We start from the raw sequence: 23,882 nt of genomic DNA on the forward strand, positions 1-23,882 counted from the left end.
CATGGGCTGGGAACCACAGCGGGGTTGGATCAAGGGTTGGACTTGATCTCAGAGGTCCCTTCCAACTCAGTTGATTCTATGATTCTATGAGACCCAATCCCTCCCACCTCCTCACGCACATCCCAGCTCCTGGAGCTGAGTTTTCCCAGGAGATCCCAGGCTGGACATGCTCCTGGCTGTCCCATCCCGGGGCACACACGGACCCACCTGGCCGGTCGCGGATGACCCAGCGGGTGCCCGGGCCGGGGGCAGGCCAACAGCCCCGGGACTTGTACAGCTGAACCATGAAGGATCTCCTCGGGTTCCCCCTTCCCTCCCTGCTGGAACACCAGGCACAGCTCTCAGTCCATGGAGAAGAGGAAGGCGACTGTCCCGAGGAGTCACCAGGGTGAGTCAAATATATGCCAGCAGCCCGGTGGAGTCACTGCCTCCCTGCCAGTCCCTGTCCTGTGTGTGTGTCTGGGAGGATTTCAGGACTATTAATTAACCCTGAACATTCCAGGGGAGGTGAATAACGAGCATCATTAACAGATGATGTCAACAAGATCAAAAAGGTCCGAGTTATTCGCCCACGGTGTCCGTGGACGCTGATCACAGAGCTTGTTCTCTCTCTTATTTTCCCCACTAACACCTGCCATTAAACCAAAACATCCCATAAAATCAAAGTAACGCCTCTTTCAACTGCCAGGAGAGTTTATGATAAATCAGTCTTAACTGTTTATATCAAAAATCAAATTGGAGCATTGTTTTAATTCATATATAACACACCCCAAACCCAGCAGATAGAAGCTTAACTGAAAACCACAAAAAACATTTATGTAAAAAAATCCCAAATTGTTCCAGTCTCCCTGTTCATGTTCAGAAGAAGTTTACACCAGGAATACTCAGGGAAAGCCAAGCTTTTCCTATACAATCCACAGAACTAATTCCTTCAGTTATAAATATTCAGCTGTGTAATTGCACAGCACTGCTGTGTTTAAAGGAACTCACATTTTACTCTCCAGCACCTCTTGTAAAGGGGGAAATGAGTGTTTGACAGAGCCTGCAAAGCTCGAATTATGTGAATCATCATTTTTCTATCAGTTCATTGTCAGCCACAGCAACACCCATTAATCAGCACAGCTTAGACCAGAGCAGGAACGAGGAGATGCTTATTTTTCATAAGCCTTTGTCAGAGAACTGACATTAAAATTCACATCCTGCTTTTTACACACACATGCACACAACTTTATCACTTAGAAACTATTTATATCGCTCCAACTTTTACAGTAAATGACTCAAAGTTCAATAAAAGAAAACCAGACACTGTTTGGAAGATATACTACTGTGCAAAAACTAGGTAGAACCTACATGTAATTTCTGCCATAAAATTAAAGTTCTAATCTGAAAGTTTGTTTTTTCTCTGATCCCATCCCAGTCCCCTCTGGGGAAAAACCACCTACTTCCCAGGAAAAGCTTTTTCCAAAGAAACACAGGTGCAACCCACCATGTGAATTGCAGCCAGGCATTAAGTGATCATATAGAAATATGACTAATAGTCAAAAGAAAAAACAAAAGCACCCTTTATATATATATATATATATATGTACATATATATATACACACACACACACACAAACTTAGAATCAGTTGAAGCCAGAGTATGAGACACAAATCCAGGCACTAATCTGGATTTCCAGTACCACTTGGATAAGAGGGAATACAGTATTCCCTGAAATCAAGCATCATGTACTGCAGACATCAAGTACTGAGAAGCAGAAATGTCATCCAGTGTCATTTCCTTCCACTTCTGAGAAGTCAAAAGGAGCCTTTTTATCAACCAGTTGGAAGCAGGGACAGAAGGAAGGAAATAATTCTGCTCTTACAGAGCATTGGAAAGGCACTCAGAGAAGGAAACTACAGAATCCCAGAATATCCTGAATTGGAGGGGAAACACAAGGATCATACTGGAATAAAGCTGCACAAGAGTTAAAGCTTTGCAGGATTTGATGTTTCTAGAAAAATTCAGCCCCTAGATATCAAAAATTACCACTAGTAAAAACCAGGTCCTTCAGCACCTTCAACAGCAAGAAAGCTCTTTCCTCTAAGCAGAAACCAGAGCAAAACCGACCACCACACCCTTTTCCAAAGGCAGGAACAAAAGGTCCTTCTGTGCAAAAGTGGGAGAGAAATGGGTGTCATTGAAGGATGACCACGAGTCACAGCAGGGTTGGGGTATTCCACAGAAAGAGTGGGGGAAAAAAAAAAAAAAATCACTTGGATCTCTCTCTTGGACTATGTCTTGGTTTCCCCTCACATTTACAAGCACAGGGACCTTTTCCTGCCCACTGTGCTGCACCTGAGCTCTTCCCACACGTGGCCAAGTGCTTCCCCTTCCAGCCCCACGATATCTGACCATTTTATCTTTAGTGGTCTAAAATCCCTAAAGATCTGCAACTCGTTTTTTTCTTTTCTTCTTTTTTTCAGCTGGACCTCCAAAAGACAACACCGAGTTTAGAATTTTTTTTTCATTTTTCCATGCAGACTGGATGGAAGCCTTTTCCCAGCAAGAAAAGCATGGAGGAGACAAAATAAGGCACAGCTCCAACTCTACTTGAGCCCCAATGAGCGGCTCACTTCATTTTTTTATTTGCTTAATGTCACTACACCTGAACAATTTAGTGCCTAAAAAACATCACCACCACCAAAAAAAAAAAATATTCTTAGAATTATGGAATCCCAGAATGGTTTGGGTTGGAAGGGACCTTAAAGCCCATCTGGTTCTATGGGCAAGGGACACCTTCCACCAGCCTGGGGTTGCTCAGATTTAAATTAAGATTTCCTAAATTAAGATTTCCTAAAGCCCTTTGGGTAGGAGGGAACCAAAGCACACGTAACCCATTTGCTGCTGCAATTCAGATGCTGGGTGTGACTTATTTACCCTCCCTGTTTGGAGCCCCAGCCATGGGCCAGAGGAGCCCCCTGAACGAGGTCTCCACAGCCTTGGCCAAAGTCAACATGGAAGCGAAGGTTCGGCCGCGGCTCTTCCGCCCGGGAATGTTTGTGTTGGTTCATTGACCAGGCACCGAAAACAACACACCCAAAATCACCCAACCAACCCAACAGCCCGGCTCAGAGGGCTCACAAATAGCCAGGAGGCTTCCGAGTGCCAAGGGCTTTATGGACCAGTCGTGGCAGTTCCAGTGTGAAGTCAGGGTCAGGTTATTGAGAGACGTTTCTCCGTCCTCCCCGTGAAAAAAGGCACTTTGAGTCACACACAGGAAACGTCCTCCGGTGCCAGGGCAGTTTACCCAGAGATTTAAGCACCCCCAGAATATCCCTGTTTGTCAGTCTCATTAAAATGCCAAAGATGATGGAGCGTTTTGTTTGTGATGGAGCGTTTTGTTTGTGTTCGGGGGTTTTGTTGGAAATATCTATACTTAAAGCTTATGCCAGGAACAGCTAAAAATAATATTGTCTTAAGAATATGGAATAAGAAATAAGTGGTGTAGTAAAACCTCCATTGATAAAGTTACATGTGTAACTTTCAATGGGACTTATTTAAATTTGATTTATGTGCTGCCAACGCCTCAGATAACTGTGGAAATCCGGTTATTGACATCCCTGAATTATAAATTATCAATACACGACATTTCATTTGCTTTTATTGCTCATTAGGTGCATAAATCATTAATGTCATGAAGCTGGAACTGACATTTGTAAATTCTCATAGTGGTGGACCATTATTATGAAGAGACATTCCTGTGGAGAGCCAGGACAGATGGATTTGTTATCACCATTTAAAATCCAACACTTTCACAGGAACATCAGAATAACTTACAGTGTTAAAGGAGCAGTGAAAGCTTCAGATGCTCTGGTCCCATTTTCATTTTCAAGAGCCTGAATGGTAATTTCCCATTAACATGAGAGATCTGTTCTTTCACTGCTATAAAGCCATCAGCTCTCGGAACAGAACGAGTAACCTTATCAAAGCAAGCCACTGTACCTTCCAGTTTGACTCACACTGAGACCATCTGGACAAAACATTCAGACAAGAGCTTTAAAAAAAAAACAACCAACATCTTGAAACAAATTGCCAGACAGGATTACACAAAATGATCTGTCGAACGCGTGAGAGACGGCCAGAAGAAAAATATCTGTAAAAGCAGACAGAGGGTAGGAAACGTGTATCCTTTTGGGATCCACTTATGGCTTATCTTCTCACATCTCAGCTTTTTCAGCCGTAAAACCCAAGAGCAGGTAATGCACTGGGGGTTAAAGGCAGCCTGAAGTGTCTGCAGAGACATCAAAGGATCAGGTCACCATCAGCTCTAAGAACTGGTCCCCAGCCCCCTTAAGTCGAGCCAATTCTGGACCCGCCTGTCCAACTTCACCAGCTGCTCTTCCCAGTTATTCCAGCAATCTCCCAACACCACTGTTGTGCCACTCTTTTCCAGAAAGAAGAAATACTCAGAGCCCAGGTATTTTTGCCCGTTTCTACCTTGATTTCCCCTGACAGCAATCAGCAGTGGCTCCAGCTACTAAATAAACCCTCAAATCTCAGACTTGACTGCCCAGGGTAGTTTTTATCCTTTATCTGCCAAAGCAGGCTCACTGATAGAGCCAAAGCTCTGGATACAGCTCATTGCACATTTGCCTTTCTCATTAAGGAGCCCATAGGTCATTTGCCAAAGGACATACAGATAAAGCAGATGAACTTTCCACTACTCCCCGACAGCTTAATTACTACCCAGAATTTGGAGCGAGCCATCACAACTTTGCATTTGTTTCCACATTTCATTTTTATGACACTCCAACATCTGCAGAGGATGCTGTAATTAAAAAGGAATAAAATTATGTTTAAAAAAAATCAAAACAAAACCCTGGACACAGTTTATTATTTGCCTGAAGAACACGGATTACACAGCAAGTACAGATGCTCTGCAGCAAGACAAGTCAGCCTGAAAGCTTTAAAGTCCTGAATTATACACGCTACTACAGACAGGGCAGACTGAAAAAGAGTTGTAAGAAAACCCCCTGCATTTAACAGCACCACTGCTAACGTTACTCTTGGCTGTCCCCCAGCGTGGCTGGAAGTTTGCTCTGTGTTGGACTGGGAATCCCATCACACTAATGAGATAAGCATAAGGCATCCATCTCTGCAGCACTCCTACTTACAAGTAACCCAGACAGCAAGTCAGCAGGGCAAAACCTCCTCAAGAACAGGATGTCCAGCTTTTAATCTCCTAAAGTGTAGCTAAGAAACCACTGCATGGGAAGGAAGTGAAGCCAATCAATCTGTAGACGAGCCTGATCCACTCCAGCTTTCCACCTCAGCCCAGCCCGAAAAACTTCATTTTTAGCCACGGTGACACTGAGCAACACCCTGGGCACCCTTGCAGGTGATGGAGGGAAGGAGTGGACTCAAACAAACAGCTCCACGTTTGCAGCTTGCATCAGCAGCACCACTCAGCAATGCAAATTATCCTCCTCAGACTCGAGAGCCTGCAGAGGAAGAAGTCGAAGTGCCTGGTGACAGCAGCTGCTTCCCCTGTGGCAGCCACTGGAAGCAGAAGCATGTGGCAGCTTCCTTACAACAGAAAGCCCTGCCCTTGAAAATGAAGCTGTGAGAGAAATGACTTCTCCCACCTGTGCTTTGTAAGGAGAGTTTCGGGTGATCATCCCCCAGGAGAGGAGTTCCACTGCGAACTGCCCGATGGATGCACCCTCCCCATCTCCACACACACCACCCTGAACATCGATTCTTGCTCCACCACAAACAACTATCTGCATTTCAATTTAATATTAGCTTGTACTTTCCTTGATTTCACAACGTACTCGAAATAGAACGAACAGAAAATTCTTTCCTCAAGAGGTTTCAGTTCCCTCTTTCGAAAATTGCGTCACCGGCGGATGACAAGGCTGTGCCTCGGGTGACACCTTTGGGTCCCCTCTCAGGAGCCATTTCCCCTCAAAAACCTCCACTCTCCCCAGCAAAGGAAAACAGAAAGGGGTCTCCAACGAGGAGTGGAAGGAAAGGAGCTCCCTGAAAGACCTCTGGCTCTCCGAATTAAAAACATCTCTGGCACACAATGGCCCAAACGTGATGCAGCAGCCACGGCTTTTCATTCCGGCTATTGTGGGCTAAGAATAGCCCTGCCGAGCCCCCACGGCCACATTGTCCTGTCCACCTCCCTCCAGAGAGCTATTTAAAGGCTAAAACAAGCAAGTTTCTCCTTGGATGTCAGCTCTGGATGGGAAGTTCAGAGCTGAGGCAGGCTTGAGGCTGCTGGGTTGAAAACTCTGCCCACTCACTGAGCACTGCAGAGTGGATAAAAGCAATAATAGAGGAAATAACTTGCTAAGAGTTTAGGGACCAGTGTGGGTCTGGAGAGCTGCACATGACAACAAGCATATCCCTGAGAAAACACCTTCACAGGATCACAGAGTCACTGAGGCTGGAAAAGACCTCTGAGATCATCGAGTCCATCACCACTTTGTCACCTGGATCAGAGCACTGAGTGCCACAGGAGTGCCAGCTCCTGCTACCTCCAGGCCACCTCCATTTCCAAGCTGGATAAGGTTTTAAAGAGCATCAATTGACAGACAGAGGCACAGAGAATTACAGAATAGAGACTGCACAGTGAACTGTCCTCATACAGTAAATATACCCCAGTTGCACTGCTCCAAGCATCCCTGCACTAAACCAGCAATCCAGTAATTTTCCACTAAATTACTAAAATCCCACTGTGCTCCCTGATCCGGCATCACTCCTTTACTAATAAAGATAACAGGTATTAAGTGAATCACAGAGAACCATAAGGCAAGGCAGTCACAGAAGTGGAAATCAGCAGCCACTCTGCTTTCCAAGAACAAGACAACACCAGCTTAAACTCCATCATTTGTAAGGAAGTCCAAATATATCCAAACCAGCAGACACAGACTGGGAGTGAATGCCATTGCCCAGGGACACTGCACACATCTCAGCCCAGCCTCTTAATTCTTTATGAATGACACCCCATTCACAAAATAAACCCATGTACTCGGGCTATGTCTATAAACATCAATTGTTTTGATTTGTAATTGTCACAGAAATATCAGCCTTTTAAAAAAAACACGTTATTGAAGCCCCAGGAGCCCCATCAGAGCCTCGTAAGACAGCTGCAAACCCAAGGCAGAATTTCTTCTTCTCTCTGCAGCTGTGCAGGGCCAAAAACTCCTCCCAGCCCCAAGCTGGGTCCAAAGGAGCAGAAAAGTGATTCATCCTCCCACTCTCCATCCAGGCTTCTGCTTCTCTCTGCCAGAGGAGCCTGAGCCCACCACCTTTGGCAGCCTGGAGCGCTCCAGCACCGAGACAGGAGTCACTCCCAGCTCTCCCAACACTGTGAACATTTGGTGACATTTTCCATTGCTACAAGCAGGGAATGGATTTGAATCGGGACCTAAAAAAGATGAAGGTTGAGTCATCCACGCTGACTTCTCGCTCATTAAACTGGATTTTGCTTCTTCCCAATTTGCAGCTTGCTACGTACGAACAAGATCTTAAAATATAAATAATCAAGGAAGCCTTTAGCAAGAAAAGAAAAAAAAAACAGCCCCAAAAATTAATTCACTGATGCCCAGTTCTCATCCACTTACTGCATTCACTGGACTTCTCACTTCATCTAGAACAACCCTGCCAACAGGGGAGAATTGAAATTAGCCTCTACCCAAATCAAAATGACAGCAATTAAGCCATTAACAAGTTACTTGGTGAGTTCAAGCCATGAGCCTGTAGCATTAAATGGCATTTTTAAGCCTTTCTAGGGAAGAACCACCACTTGCTGTTACAACTCTCCAAAGGCTTGAGGAGATGGTTACAGAAGCGATGCACAAAAAAAGCTGCATCTGTGGAGCCACAGCTGCATCTGGCTGAGCAAAAGAACTAAAATTAACCCCCCAAAAAACCTCCACACCAGAAAGTTAATGGTAGGTCTATAAAAATATTAACTCAAGCAATGAAAGACACAGAGTCTGCACTATTAGTTTATTCAGAGTAACCACATTATTAACTAATTTGCCATCAGGAATAACAGCCATACCCACTGTCACCGCCAGCAGAGAACTTCCAATGTGTAAAACACGCTGGGATGAACAGTCTGACCTCAAACCAAGCTACAGCACATGGAAAATGAAATCCCCAAGGAACCAGGCACTTGCTAGAATTTTAAGTCCTCCCTAATTACTGACAAGGCAAAGCAGATTTTTTCTTTGCTCCTGACAAACTCTTCCCTTTCCTCGGACACATCCCGTGGCTTTGTAGCATTTTCCTTGTCTGCTCCAGTCCCGGATGACACAGGAAAAAAAAAGGCATTAACACCATCATGTGGATTAACAGCATTTGGGAGCATTGAGAAAGTGCCTCTTCTTTTTGACAGAACCTCCTCTTGCTGGACAAAATAAACAGGTCAGAAAGCAGGAGAAAATTCCCAGCACCAGGCACTAAAAGCAAGGGAAAGGTCTCTGCAGCACAGGGGCTCTTCTGAGTTTGATCTGGCACAACCCTTGATCCCCACAGACACCCCAAAAATCCATCCCCTGGGAATGAAGGAGTGCACTCCAAGGAGCCAGAGCATGTCCTACACAAGAAAAGGACAGGGAATCAACCCACACAGAGTTTGCCGTTACACCACCAAAAAATACATTTAACATTCTCAAACTTCCTCCCCTTTAAACTGAAAACCTTCCCAAAGCTCTGAAGATCAACCTCAGTGGGAGCAGTGAAGGTTGGCTTTCAACGCTGAGGACTTCTCACAGATGTAGGAAAAGTGGCAACACCATCCCAGTGCAGGAGGTGGCAAAATGAGCCTCTGCCACATTTCTCACCTGGTCTCTCTTCTTGGCAGCTTAAAAGATTTTTAAAATTTTAAAGTAGAAATTTGATGTGCACGGCTGGCAAACCAATATCTTTGCCAGCGCCGAAGTTCACAGAAGCCTTTAACTCCTAAAAATAAATCTTTAAAGAAAACATTCGTTCAAAGTCAATCCCAGTGGAGCAAAAAAAAAGAAAACTTTGGGAGACTCGTAAAAAACTGGTGCTTAAAAATAGCAAACCTGTTTGTTTGTGTTGGGAAACTTCAGGGGAGTGTTTTATTTTCTACTCACTCCTCAAAACAGCAGAAAGCAGGGAGGGAGAAAAGTGAAGGGAGAAAGGAATTAAATGAAGGGATACCTAAAGACATTCCAGCTTCCTGACAATCCAGTTCAAGACTGTAGGAATTCATTCATGGAATTATTTTTGACTGTTTTTTTGCAGGAAACTATAAGTTTTATTTGAGGGATGAGCTACATTATCCCCCCCTCTCCCTGTTTCCACTTGGACCAGTGAGCACCTCCTGACTGGACAGTCAAAATCCTGCTGGGATTTGTCATTTCATCGCCTCCAAAAAACCAAAAAGGAACCAAAAAAAAAAATCAAAAAGTTAAAGCACTCTGCAATTATCTCCTCTGTCTGAGTAACTTTTCTTAAAAAGAAGACACACATCCTGTCCAGCCACACAGGCTGCACTGCCAGACAAAAAAAAAGAGATTTAAAGAAGTTCAGTGTTCCCTAAACGCGTTTCAGGATCTGTAACTGAATCCCACAAATCTCACCAGAGACCTTGATTTAGGTCATCTCGAGTAATTCACTCCCACTTAATCTTTTCACTGACTTTAAGGCCACTTGGAGCACAATGGCTGAGCAAGATCTGCTGAAAGCCCCAATTCAGGGACCCAAAAAACACAGACTCCCAAAAAGAGATCTGAATTAAGGGCAGGAGGATCCCTCTCCTCACCCAAGGGAAAAACGGCTCTCACAAAGCTCTGGCACAAAGGCTGATTTCAGTGGATGGTCTTTCAGGGCTCATAAACCATGTAATGCTATTTTGAAAGGAAAATGGATGGAATTCTAAAGGGAAAAGAAAGCAAATTGTTATTGCACGCATGTTATAAAGACACATGCAGTTATACCCACCAATAATTTGATTTATTTAGCTTCAAAGTAGCTGAGGAATAACACTTATAATGCTTAAAATATGCCACGGGAAGTTTCAGAATCAGAGAATTCTCCAAAACACAACCCTTGGCTTTTGGGTTTCTTGTTTAAGCATCAAAGATGCAGGAGTTCTCAATTATAAATGTTATATATTATAGTGTCTGAACATCCTCACTAACCCTGAGAGGCAAGGGAGAGCGAAACCTAAGTGCAGACAAGTTGTTAAGTGAAAGAAGACTTTAGGAAGTGATGTAGTAATAAAATATAAACTTCAAGAGATCTGTGATACAGCTGAAGAGCTCAGTAGTGTTTTGAAAAGAACATTGTGTTTGGGCTCCTCAAAACCAAACTCACCTCTCCCAAGTAAATAAATACTTCATATACTGAATGATAAAAAAAAAAATAACAGTAAAAGTGTTTTCCTCCTATCTGATAAAATGCACTCTGTGTAAGGGAAATGTACTCTTTAAAAAAGTTAATGGTCAACAGATTTTGGTGTTATTGCCATAAGCCAGAACCATGAGGAGTGAGGCTTCAGGGGGATCTTTGCTTTGTTAACAAAATAAGCTTTAAGAGAGCCACACGACAAGAAGCAATAAAAAAAAAGGAGATGGGGAAGGAAAATGAACCTGCTTTCCTGGTCCATCACAGAGCCCTTAGTGCAGGGAGTTGAATTTATCCTTCCTACAGCTGTCAAATATTCAAAGTAATCCTGCAAACCTAGTGCTGCTTTTCCACAACACACAGCCCAGGCAGGGCTGGCTGAATGCTGGTGGCTTTCAGAAAATGAAAATAAAATAAAATAAAATAAAATATAAAATAAAATATAAAATAAATATAAAATAAATATAAAATAAATATAAAATAAAAAATAAAGTAAAAAATAAAGTAAAAAATAAAATAAAAAATAAAATAAAAAATAAAATAAAAAATAAAATAAAAAATAAAATAAAAAATAAAATAAAAAATAAAATAAAAATCAACTCACTCTTTCCTACAGATACACACAGTTCTCATCCTCCCATTGCACCTCTCCAGGCAGGACCTCAAAGCAACCTCCTCCTTGAAAGGAGAGGCATTGATGTTTTAGAACTGATAAATGTGTTTAAATAGTCAACACATAAATAGCTTCTCACAGCAAGGACCACAGCAAGCCTTCCACAGGATCCAGAATCCCTAAATTAAAGGTAACAGCAAATTAGCAGCACTTTCATCCCAACCATAGCAGCTGGTGGAGCTGCTCTGGGTTTGGGAGAGGGTGGGGCACGATGAGAACTATTTGCATGGAGCCTGATCATAAAACCACTGGAACGATGCGAGGGAGCTGGAAAAGGCAACAGAGCTCAGGCAAAATTATAGCTGCTCCCTCAGCTCCCAGCAAGGATTTATTATGGAATTCACAAGCTACAGATGCTGCTTTCTGGAGGAATCTCCAGCAGCACAAAAACAACATCCAGCGTCATCCCTCCATAGGTGTTTGATTGGCAGTTCCTTCCCAAAATACTGATGGAGCCTTGTCTGCTGTGTCCAGTTCTGGTCACTCAGTTCAGGAAGGACATTGAGGGGCTGGAGCGTGTCCAGGGAAGGGGACGGAGCTGGGGAAGGGGCTGGAGCAGCAGGAGAACTGAGGGAGCTGGGGGGGCTCAGCCTGGAGAAAAGGAGGCTCAGGGGGGACCTTCTGGCTCTGCAACCCCCTGACAGGAGGGGGAACCCGGGGTGGGTCGGGCTCTGCTCCCAGGGAACAAGGGACAGGAGGAGAGGGAACGGCCTCAAGCTGTGCCAGGGGAGGGTCAGGTTGGACATCAGGAGGAATTTTCTGCCTGGAAAGGGTGGTCAGGCATTGGAAGGGGCTGCCCAGGGAGGTTTGGAGTCCCCACCCCTGGAGGTGTCCAAGGAAGGACTGGACATGGCCCTCAGTGCTCTGGGCTGGGGCACAAGGTGGGGATGGGGCACAGGGTGGACTCAGAGATCCTGGAGGGATTTTCCAACCTCAATGATCCTGTGAAGGCTGTAGCACTGTAATACTCCTACTGTAATAACTCCTACCCGCTCCACACTCCTTAATCTTGAGCTAGAAATGCATCAGTAACAGTCAAGCGAATGCATAAATCACAGCAAGAATTGACCAACCCTTAGAGGATGTTTACCACAAAATAACCTGAAGCTTCAGAACAAAACAAGGCAAAAACCCAAAACAAAACCAAACCAAAACACACACTCTGCTGCCAAAAGCTGTCGCTGCTTTCGATGCATAAAAGGAGATTCTACGTGGAGGGATTTTCCAGAGAGGCCACTGCCAGAATTTTTCTTCCCCTTGATTTAAATCTGAAACCAAACTACTACCTGGATTTCCAAGGGCACATTTAGCGGGAAGCATTTTTAGCCAAGATTTCTGGGGACAAAGACTGGAAGGTGGAAATTAATGAAACCCTTCCCAGCTCTCTCCTGTCAGACTCGCCGTGATGGGGAGAATAATTTGATTTAAAGCCTAAGTAAAGATTAATTCCTTAAGTATGAAGAAAATGCTTATAAATGCATTTGGCCTTGGACAACTGGCCTAAATAAAAGGATTTCTGTCACAGTTTTGGGTAAAGCAATTTAGCATTACAGGCAGGAATTAATCATATAATGGAAGGTAACACCAGCATATGGGTTGATAAAAGATCAAACCAACCTCAGAGAAAATACAGGCAAGCTGGATGGGATAAGAGCACAGGGAGGGAGAAAAGGCAACTCAGCAATCAGGAACAAGCCTTTACACCACCCAGGAAACAAAATCAACACTCAAGGGGTCCAAAAGTCAGCGCCAAGGGATGCTCAGCCCAAGTTCTGAGCTTATCCAACAACCCTGGTCAGCAGAGCTGGCATTTTTGGCAACACAAACTCCCTGCTAAAAAACCTTACACAGCTTAGCACAGACAAAACTTTGACTTGCAAATAGTTTCACTGGAGTAACCAGAAACTAATAATGTCACAGCCCTGATTAACCTGCCAGGGATCAGTCTATCTAAGCCTTTCCCAGAGTGTGTGTGTGGGTGCTGTCCATCCTCCATTTTTCCATGGTTTTTTTTTTCATTTTCATTTCTATAGCACAACTCACGGAAGCTCCTAAGAGCCCAAAAAAAGAAAAGGGGGGAAAAAAAAAAAAAAGAAACAGAACAACAAGCATCCAGAGTTTTTAGACATTCAGCTCCAGGGGGAAAACACAAGAGCGCAATTTCATTCATAGCAAGCTAAGTTTCCATCCAAACATCATTTACTGTATCCTGTGACCTTTGTAGTGCTGCATTTGTTCCTCCCTCCATAGGGCTCAGAAAGCCTTTCCCCCTCCCTTTTCCAGCTGCATAGTTTTTAAGTCGTTTACTGGCAAAGGCTTTTGTTCATTTTTCAGCATCTTTCTGGAGCCGCCCCGTCGAGCCGGGACACAGACGGGCACAGGCAGCACAAACACTTGGTGGTTTACTGGTTATTTTTTCAAGGGTGAACGGGATGAAGCCTCTTCCTTCTTCACCAGATGGGAGAGAACACAGAAAAGTTAGTAGGAAGGGTTGTGTTCATTAAAGAGACCAAAGCAAAGGCGGGCTCCTTTCCAAAACCACTTCACAGGGATCCGCGTTTATTAAAATTTCTGAGGAACTGGTTATCGAAGGCTGGGGAGAAACCTCCACGGGCCTGCCCAGAGCTCTGCACCTCCACACTCTGGTTTGTCCTTGTCATTCATTAATTCATCTACTGCACAGATTAACAAAAAGTGGAGATGAAGTTTTTAACAGCAATAACGGCGGTGTCTTATTTACGTGTCTCCTGTCCCGGAGCTTTCAAAGCACTTCACCTTCATCAGACACAACATCAAAACACACCTGTAACAGACCTGTTTGATGGGCCATGGGTCTGAATTTATAACAACCAGTGACCAAAAAAAATATAAATAAATAAATAAATAGATAGATAGATAGATAGATAGATAGATAGATAAATAAATAAATAAATAAATAGAGCTTAGACAGAGGATTTGCCAAGTGCTCCGCTCAGGAAAGCAGCCCTTTCAGAGGGCAGACGTGTCAACATCTTGGTAAACCCAAATAAAACCTCTGATTCCCTCTGTCTTGCCTTTGGACGTGCAGCAGAGATTCTGCTTTTAAAGGCATTTGTTACAGCTCTGGGTTTCCCAGAAGGTGGAAGAGCATCAGCTTTCCAGCAAATTTCACGTCTGTTCACGGCTCAAAACTGCCTGGATGGTTATTCACAGTGCCATCAATACCCTCAGGAGAAGTCAACTCGTCGTAGCTGTGATTTCCCAGTAAAACACTTAAGACAGGCCCCCCCCAGATGAACTGGGGTGGAAGAAGGAGAATTGTCATATTCCAGAGAGCCCACAACAGCCACCATCTGTCTGTGGCTGCCACAGCACGGCCCAGATTGAGTAACTACATCTGGTATCTGAGTGGAAGTTTCTAAACTTCTTCATGTTTGAACAACAAACAGTGCTAATGAAACGTGGGAATAGCTCCTATTTTTTTCCTAAAAGCAGGAATATCACACAAGATGTGCATCAGATTGACAGCAACAGAACAGCAAGAGTCCTGCTCAGCGTTAACCTACGTAAAGAAAAGGATTTTGTGGAATTTCCTCTAACACCTAAATTCACAAACAAAGTGCTAATGAGTAGGAGCATCCTCAAAGACACCAGAGGAATTCATCCCACTACATTTACACCTCATCCAACAGGCATCTTAAATATTCCCAAATAAAGGCTTAATAACGCACAACATGCCACGGCCCAGAAAGCTCCTTAAAATTGTCCACCAATTTAGTTTCCTCCTGCCCTGCATGGATCACTTGCTCCCTGCTGAGAAGGGGAACGAAGGGATCAATGAATGCCTAAATATAAGGTTAACACAGGGAAATGACAATTCCTCATTTCATTCAGATCCCTACAGCAACAAAGAGCTACTGCTGGGAAGGACTGATGGCCCCAAAGTGGGTTTGCCCTCATTTCATCCCACTGAGCCTCCTCCAGCAGCATCAGACAGGATCAGATTTTATTGTTGCAATACCCAGGCACACTCAGAACAAAACTGGATGGATTAAAACATCCCTGGAAGTGTCCAAGGCCAGGTTGGATAAACTTGGAGCAACCTGGGCTAGTGGGAGGTGTCCCTGCCCGTGGCATAGGGTGGGATGAGATGAGCTTTAAGGTCCCTTCCAGCCCAAACCGTTTTGGGATTCTACAAAACGCAGCTTTTCGGTTTTCTCTGGTGCCACGGGCAGGTCAAGCAGAGGCTAAAACCCAAAGAGAAGAGGAAAAATACCTTTCTAAACAAACCCATTCACAGAATAAGCTCCAGTTTGTGCTGCTAATCATCCTGGCCCTTCTCAGGCAGCAAACAAAAGCTACAAGCAAGAAAAACACTCCCATTACCCCGTACAGTTTGCTTTGTGAAACCCACCAGGGACATGGAACTGCTGGGATTGACTGAGAATCGGGATCTTGGGGTGGAAAACAATCCATCCACTTGTTCAGAGCGAGGAATTCCAGAGCTTTGGCAGCCACAAAGCCCCTTCCCCTCAGACCATCCGAGTGGGGCTGCACTGCTGGCCAAAGGACCCGCTCAGGGACTAATTCCCAGGCAACAACTGTTGTTATTTTAAGCCAGATTCAATTTGCAAGCACTCCCCATCTATAAATTGCACAGCTCCACAGTCTCCTCTCCGCAGGAAAAACCGTCGTCCAATGGCAGCCCTACAAAAACAAACCAAAAATCCTGCCCTGCTCGAAAGAAGAGAAGCCAAGAGGCTCTTCCTGGAAAGTCCTATGATTTAAAAAAAAATTTAAAAAAAAAAAATCAACATCAGAACTGCTGGGACTGACCAAACTCACCCTGTGCTGCAGCACTTCGGGGCTGGAGATTAAAATCCACGCTTGGTTTTAGAGTTAATCTGGTTATTTGGCTCCTTCTCCAGAGTCAAAAAGGCAGGAGCTGCTTATGTGCCATGGGATAAGACAGATCCCCCAGCCTAATTCAGCCCATTTCACACAAATATAAGTGAAGAAAAAGGTCTGGAAACACTTAAGACCTAAGAATTTTTGCAGCACATTTAGCAACACCTTGAGGGAAAATACTGGGGAAAAAGTGCTAATTAGAGGGGGGGAAAACCTGTAATGTTTTAAAATTTGCTGCTGTAGTTTATGCCAAAGATTCACTGCACTAAGGGTGCACACTGGATTAAACCTCTGGGTGTATCAGCTGAGATTTACACTCACATTCACATTTACACTTTATTTGCTAAGCTGTGATTAACTTTCCCTGTGTCAATTCAAAGCAAAACGACAGGGTTGGAAGATTTCGAGTTTAACAACAATAAACAGCTACCTTGGTGGCAAAAAAAAAAAAAAAGAAAAGAAAAAGTAACATTTTAAATGGTTCAAATCCATTTGCAGCATCTGCCTGGAAAAAAAATACCAGCTGAGCTTCCTTGACACAGTTACTCTACATCCACATGGTTTCTGATTTTAAAGACATCAAGAGTTTCACTGACCCATTACCTAAAGGATTCCACAAAAAGGTCCTTTTTTTGTCTTCTGTAACGTTGCTATTTTGAAAGGAAAGGAGAAAAGAGAAAGCAGAAATGAAGAATGATCTCTAAGGATGGAATTACTGCCAAGTCAAGACCCTTTCTCCTGTTTCCTCCCGCGCTTTTTCAACCCACAGCAAATCAAACCACAACTCTGTGTCTGCTTCCATTGCCTACAAAACACTGACAGCATTCCAAGAGCAGGAGTCCCATCATGTCGTAGGAATTCTCCAAGAAGGAGGCATGAAATCTGTGAAAGTCGTACAAAAATGAACTAAATAAAGTCATAAGTAATGAATATCAACTGTGCATGGCAGAGCAAAAAGCCATTCGAGGGAACATGTGTTTAAACAGACTTTCCATCTCAACAAAGGTTCAGATTTTTCGCTCTTCATAACGACAGCTGAAAAAGTTGACCAGGCAAACGGATCCTTCCAAGTGAATTCCCAAAATGGGCAAAAATTAGTAAGGATTTAAAAGGAAAAGAATAAAGAGAGAAGTCAAGCCTTTTAACTAAGAGAGAAAAAGGAAAAGACACTGATGTGTAACCTCACCACGAAAGGAAATCGTTTGGAGCCGAGGAAAAATGTCGTGGGGCTCCCTTGGTTGGGAGTTAGGGAAAACTGGCTATTCCTTGTAAACTTTTTATAGAATCCTACTGGAGTTACACTGGCAATTCCTCCTGCTTTTGGAGGAAAGTGCAACACTTGAGTGGACAGAGTGCTTTGGTCAGCTTTGGTCTCCAGCCTTCCAACACCTGACGAGTCTGCAAAAGAGGGATTTTGGAGCCAGAGAGGAGGAAAGAAGGAAGACACTGCATTCTTTCACCTCCTCCCATCCTCGTTAATAATCCATTAGTAGGAATTGTGCACAGGACACAAAAAATACAAACTATTGCTGGAACATCAAACCCGTCTCCCAACAGCCCCTTCCCCCCTTCCTGGCACCGGCTGCTCCGTTGGCCCAATCCAGCTCCAAAACTCAAGGGATTAACACTATCAGGAACTGCAGAAAACCAGATGATTCCCCAGCAGTTCCACAGCCAGAGCTTGGAGCAAGTCATTGTTGCAAACAAATGGAATCACTTACACGCACAGAGCTGTGATTAACTGCAAAAAACCCCTTAAAAGGTAGTTTTTCATTTTAAACGTGAACGTTAATCCAACACATGCAAAGTCAAAATATCAAAAGTTCAGGACTGTTTCGCTCAACCACACCGGGGTGAGTGGCTGAAAAGTCCATTTACAGGGTGTATTAAACAGGGGCTGACAAAGCTCAGCCCCAACTCTGGGGATCCCCACACGTGTGGTGCAAGGGTTGGAGTCACGGTGTGCAGAGACCAACCTGGTGACCTGAACAGGGGATGAACACAGGAGAGAAATCAACATTTATATGTAAAACCCACAGCACTGACAACCCCCAGGTGCACAGGTTCAGCAGTAAAACAAATGGCAGCGATTTCAACTCATTGATCTAAAAATCTAAAGATGGTTCTATAAATATTTTCCTTCCAGACAAGGGCAGTGTTCACAAGAAAACTTGCAAATGTTGAAAGAAACACCAATTTTTGTTTCAAATCGCCACCAAAAGCATCACACTTCCCTCCCAGCCCCCAAATTACAGCTGCTGACCCTGTCACAGCTACTTTTGCAATCCTTCACACACTCAAGGGCTGGACCACTCCAAAGGGCTCACCAGGATTAAAAACTGCCGACCATCACTCGAGGAGATGGACCATACAAATGAGATTTCTACGCAGCATTTAAGGCAAAAAAAAAAATCACAATCAGGTCAAACACACCATCAGACTTTCAACCCAGAGAGGTAAGAGGGACTCATCCAAAATTTATCAGCCATTTTGGGGAGATTTAAAAGTTTCAGGCATTATAGCAGCCTGAGTGTGATGGCAGCAAGTTGTTCTTAATCAGGATTCTTCTCTCAGCTGAGGCACAGCTCAATAACCACACAGCCACCTCTGGGCTGTGCTCGCTCCTGCTGCAAATTACCTCATCCATTTGTCATATTTTTAGCACTTTTTGGGCAGTGCTGCAAGATCTGCAAGAGATGCATTTTAACCTTTGCTAGAGACTACTCAAGGACAGCAGTGGTTTATGAACCCTGGCTGTGTAAAAAAATGTCAGTATTAAATTTCTGCCGCTCCAACCATGGAGCTATTTACTGAAGCTTTCTACAAACTAATTAAATATAAGGCTCTCGTGGGACACGAGGAGAAAGAAAAGGAGAATTAAGAGATAAATCACTGGCTTTTCTTTCCTCAGCAAGTGTACACTCCAATTTAATATATTAAACCAAAAAACACTCTGACAGTCCTTGGTCGGGCACAGATAGGCAGCATCCAAATCTCACTGCACAGCATAAATTAATTATCTCTGCTTTACCACAACTTGCACAAAGGAATTGGGAGAGACAATCCAGAGAAGGGGATGAGCTTGAGATATCAAAGGCTCCATATGGAGCCCACAGAATCTCACTTTCCAGCTTCACAGAACTCCCCAATCTTTGTGAGCACATGGTACAGAGACGTATCAAAGCAGCGCTTCCCTCCCCTGCTGACCCCGTGTCATCTTGTCAGGAGAATTCCTCCCGCATGACACGCAGGCATTTCAGAGCTTCCTCCAAGAGAGAGGCTTCTCCAAATCTCACCAGAAGAACCCTCTGACAGTGGGGACCTCTCCAAGTGCAGAGGGGACAGCCACAAACCCAAACACAGCGTGGGCTCTCGGCATCATCTGACGGCCAAAGACTCGAGGTCAATGCGGGCGTTGAGGAAAATCACCCTGTCTGGGCATCTCTGGGGGTTAATTCCCTTCTGCAGAAGACCAGGTTTGTAGCTCAACCTCCAGGTGCTGGAGACCACGGGATCATTGGATAATCCAGCTTGGGAGGGAGCTCAGGAGGTCACCCAGCCCATACTCTGGTGCTCAGTAATAAGGTCAGACCAAGTATCCAGCCTGGTTCCAGTATTGGCTTCAATATCCTGGAACACATTTTCCAGGGAAGCCATGGCTGCCCCATCCCTGGAAGTGTCCAAGGCCAGGTTGGACAGGGTTTGGAGCAATCTGGGCTGGTGAAAGACTTCCCTGCCCATGGCAAGGGGTGGAACTGGATGGTCTTTAAGGTCCTTCCAACCCAAACCATTCCATGACCCTTTGCCCTGTCACCCCCGTACACCTCTTACAAAAAAAACCCACCAAGTTCATTCAGCAACAGCAAATCAAAAATTTCGCATAACAATGATCTATTAACCAAACTAGTCTTTAAACAGTTTTTGATTAGCAACTTAAAGACTATTAAATTTTTTAAACAAAGCCCCATCATTCCATTAGCAATCATTTACAGTGCTTAAGTAGGTGTTTGTGGATTAATGGTTTTAAATGAAGCCTCTCAACAAGATTTCCAGCACAGAGCCAGGATGGAGCAGAGCAAAAAAAAAAATGCCACAAGTTTCTAAAAACCAGTAAAAAATACCAGAGTTTTCTCATCTGAGAAGCAGATGATACCTTACAATTCATTCATCTCACCCCCACAGCTACTGCTTCATTTCACAACACAAGAGAAAAGACATCAAACAACCTTAATCAGAGTTAACACCATTTCCACGCCGTTCCCCCAGTTAAGGTCAGAATTTGATCAGGACACCAAAATTCCTCTGTGTGATGTTTGATGATGAGGCAGCACCACATTTGTGGATTTAAGTGTGTCTTTAGCACCATCTCATCCTCCTGCTGGGGTGGAGAAACCAGCACATCCCTGGAATTAGAGGTGAGGAGTCTCACTGCTCCCAGGAGTTTCCCTAAGGAATCACGTCACTGTCCAGCTCAGAACCAAGATTCCTGTGAGATGTCAAGCGAGTTTAATGGCATTTTAAAAGGGGTAGATGACTGCAAAGTCTGCCCTCAAAGTTGGCACCTAAAAGAGAGACAACGATGCCTGTGGCCAAAGCTGAGAGGTTCATTCCAGGTGGAGAAGGGAAGCTCCCTCCGTGCTCCCAAAGAAATGAGGGGATGCAGGAGATGGTTGTTATGGGATTGTCACGTGTGTTTTTGAGCTGTTTGGTCCATCCATACCTCCCTCTCAAGGAAGAGCAGGAGATGGATTAGCACCTCCTGGAATCCCCTGTGCGGGGAAAACTGAACTGTGAGAGGGATGAACATCCCCAGACAAACTCCTCGCTGCCCTCAACACCAATTCAGGAAGGAAACCCCCTTCTCCCGGCTCCTCCTGATCCATTTACACACTTCCAGCCTTCTTAACCTCAGGTATTCAAAAGAGGGACGTTTTATAAGGCAAAAAAGCAAAAAAATCCATGTGCCACCACTCCATGGGATCACTTTTGGGATCACATTTACAGGTCCCTGCGTTGGCACCTCCACAGATGAGCTGAGTTCTGGCAGCAACACTCTGCACAGGGGGAAGGTTCATTCCCATTTTCCCCGTTTTCCTGGCCTCTTGTTTGAAAAGGAAGGGAAAATTTCCAATTCATGAAAGCACTGAGAGGTGAGAAGATGCGCTTCGCTAATTCTAAAGCCTCGTTTCTCGTTATTCCCAAATATTTTGACTACAGGCTTGGATCCATCACGCACACTTTGATGGGGTAAATAATGAAAGAACACACAAGCCTCTAATTTCACACTGCCTTCAATTCCCATTTCCAAAGACAGCTAGAAAACAGGAATAGAAACTAAACCAGTAAAAAAGAAACACGCCCTTCTCCATTTCTAACTTGGAGAACATAAGAATTAAAAAAAAAAAAAAAATAATCAAAATAAACTCTTACACAGCTTTATATTTGCTCAGATAAGCATTTTCAACAGAAATGTCCAAACAGCTTCTAGGTACAGGGCACTGGGGTCAGTGTAGGACATGCCTTGGAGGACAACATGTTTTAATGATTTGCAGCCCCCCCAGCAGGAAAAATAACCCAGCACCTAATTGCAAAACAATATTTTAATTGTCAGCTTTAATTTAGGTTTCCTACTCAGATTCAAATCTTCTTTTTTTTTGCCAAATTGCATTGATTTAACTCAATCAGCCCTGCCCGAAGGCCATCTTTTCCTGCAAGCTCTGAGCATACCAAGCAAGTTTTAGCCAATTAGATAAATCACTGAATCTCATAACTTCCTAACAGCAATACATCAAGCCGTGCACAAGCCATAATTAATTTTTTAAATACATATTATCTCGAAAACTTGGCGAAATTAAGCAGCTCAGGAGGCATTTCACCATCCTTTATGTTATGGGCTTTTTTTTTTTTTTAACCTTAGGCACATGATGGCCTGAAACCCAGCCAGCTGAATTCTGCAGAAGACTTGCACGGTCACTGCAAATCCACCTCTGTTTATTATTCCTTAGGATGATGGGGATAACACTGATGCATCGGTTTTTATTCATTTATAGATGTGTGTGTACACCCACACCCACACACTGCAGCCTTAAGGTGTTACACTCATGAGCACAGTAAGGAAAACCAGGCAGCAATATTATGGACTCAGCAGGAGCAAAATCCTGAAAAATGGAAGTTTCTAGCACAAGCAGCTTCACGGGGACCCTCAGCACAGTCCCCATTACCACCAGTGCAAATATGCTCTTCTGACACTACACAGATTGTTGAAAGATTCCCATGACAGGCAGAGGATTAAAAAGCAATTCCCCGGCTCTCGTATTTCACATGCAAAGCCGTATTTCAGAACGGGCAGGCAGGAAAATACGGATCTCTCCCAACTCAAAAATGTGTGTATTCCGTAAAAAAAAAAAAAAGCCCTCGCTGTGACACCTTAAAACGGCAACACCAAAGCGGGAACTACCCCATGGGGACGAGGAACAGCGCTGCAAACCCGATCCAGCATTGTATTACGAAAAAGCCCTGCAAATTCCAGGCAATCTGCAAATGATTTCCCCCTTCCCCACCCAAACATCCACTGCAAACTCCTACAACCGCGAGTCAGGATTGCAGCGGCCAAAGGGGATGGAAATAAAACCGTTCCTTACCTTTAACTTGAGTGTCGTACTCGGCTATGATCTCCTTATCCTTTTTGAATTTTGCTGGCGACGTCATGTTTTCTTTTCCAAAAAAAAAGCTTCACCTCCAAAAGAGATCCCCCCCAGAACGCGAGATATAAAGGGCAATTTCACTCCTCTCCACGCGATGCCTCGATTTTCTTCTGCTCGTCCTTCCCCCCTCCCCACCCAAAAAAAAAAAAGGGGGGGAAAAAAAAAATCAAAAAAATCAGTCCATGGAGAGAGGGTGTGAGAGGGAGCACAGCAGCAGGAAAATGCAGATGTTGAGATCAGCGGATGGAAGAGGCAGCAGTTTTGTCTCCCTGCACCAAATCCTTGAGCAGCAGCATCAGCCTCAGTGAGATCCTGCAGCCCCCAAAGGCTCTTCCTGATCCTTAACAGCACAGCCAGGGAGTGGAAGTCCTTCCGCACAACATGTTTTGTGTGGGTTTGGTTTGCCTTTTCTCTCTCTCTCTCTTTTTTTTTTTAATTTATTTATTTATTTATTTTCCTAATGGGCTCGGAGATGATGCAAATCAAACCCCAACTGAGAGCAGAAGCGGAGGACGAGAAGCCTTTTTCCTTTGGTGTTTGCTCGCCTGCAAATGGAAAAGAAAACAAAAATAAAATTAAATATATATATATATAGTTAAAAAATTGCAGCTTGCAGATGAAATCTGTGATGGGAAGAAACGCTGCCCTGCCACCCTGACATTGCAAATCGTCCTTTGAGCAGCAGCAGCAGCAGCGTGGGGTTCCAACTGCAGCCCCGCCAGGTGACCCAGGGAACACACCCACCCCGGAGGCTGGTCCGGGGAGAGGGTCCCAGGGGAGAGGGGGCTGATCAAGGGATGGTTTGGGGAGAGGGAGCTCCTTAGGGGAGCGGGGGTTGGTTTGGGGTGCAGGTCCCGGGGGAGCGGGGGCTGCTTTGGGAAGCGGGTCCCGGGGGTGCGGCTGGTTTTGGGAGCGAGGGCTCCTTGGGGAGCGGGTCCCCCTTTGGGAAGCGGGTCCCGGGGGGGGCGAGTGGGAGCTCCTTGGGGGAGCAGGGGCTGGTTCGGGGTGCGGGGAGCGGCTCCCGGGAGGTCCTTTGGGGGCGGCTCCCGAGGGCGCGGGGGCTCCCTTGGGAACCGGGAGCTGGTTTGGGAAGCGGGGTCTGTTCGGGGAGCAGGTCCCCCTTTGGGAAGCGGGGGCTGGTTTGGGGTGCAGGTACGAGGACAGCGGGGGCACCTTTGGGGTGCGAGTCCCCCTTGGGAAGCGGGTCCCGGGGGGGCTCCTTTGGGAGCGGGTCCCGGGA

The 23,882-nt window shown here is 44.8% G+C and overlaps 1 protein-coding gene across 1 annotated transcript in view; it reads right to left on the reverse strand.

The window, feature by feature from the left end:
• SRGAP2 (SLIT-ROBO Rho GTPase activating protein 2) overlaps positions 1-23,068 on the reverse strand; it is a 91,834-nt gene extending 68,766 nt beyond the window's left edge. The window contains exon 1 of the mRNA XM_027695038.1: positions 22,580-23,068. Within this exon, the coding sequence (XP_027550839.1) occupies positions 22,580-22,646 (67 nt within the window). The 5' untranslated portion in view covers positions 22,647-23,068. The remainder of the gene's footprint in view (positions 1-22,579) is intronic.
• Positions 23,069-23,882: the final 814 nt, after the last annotated feature.

Source organism: Neopelma chrysocephalum, unplaced genomic scaffold, assembly GCF_003984885.1.
Source record: "Neopelma chrysocephalum unplaced genomic scaffold, ASM398488v2 Primary Assembly neopelma1_100, whole genome shotgun sequence".
Classification (NCBI taxonomy): Eukaryota; Metazoa; Chordata; class Aves; order Passeriformes; family Pipridae; genus Neopelma; species Neopelma chrysocephalum.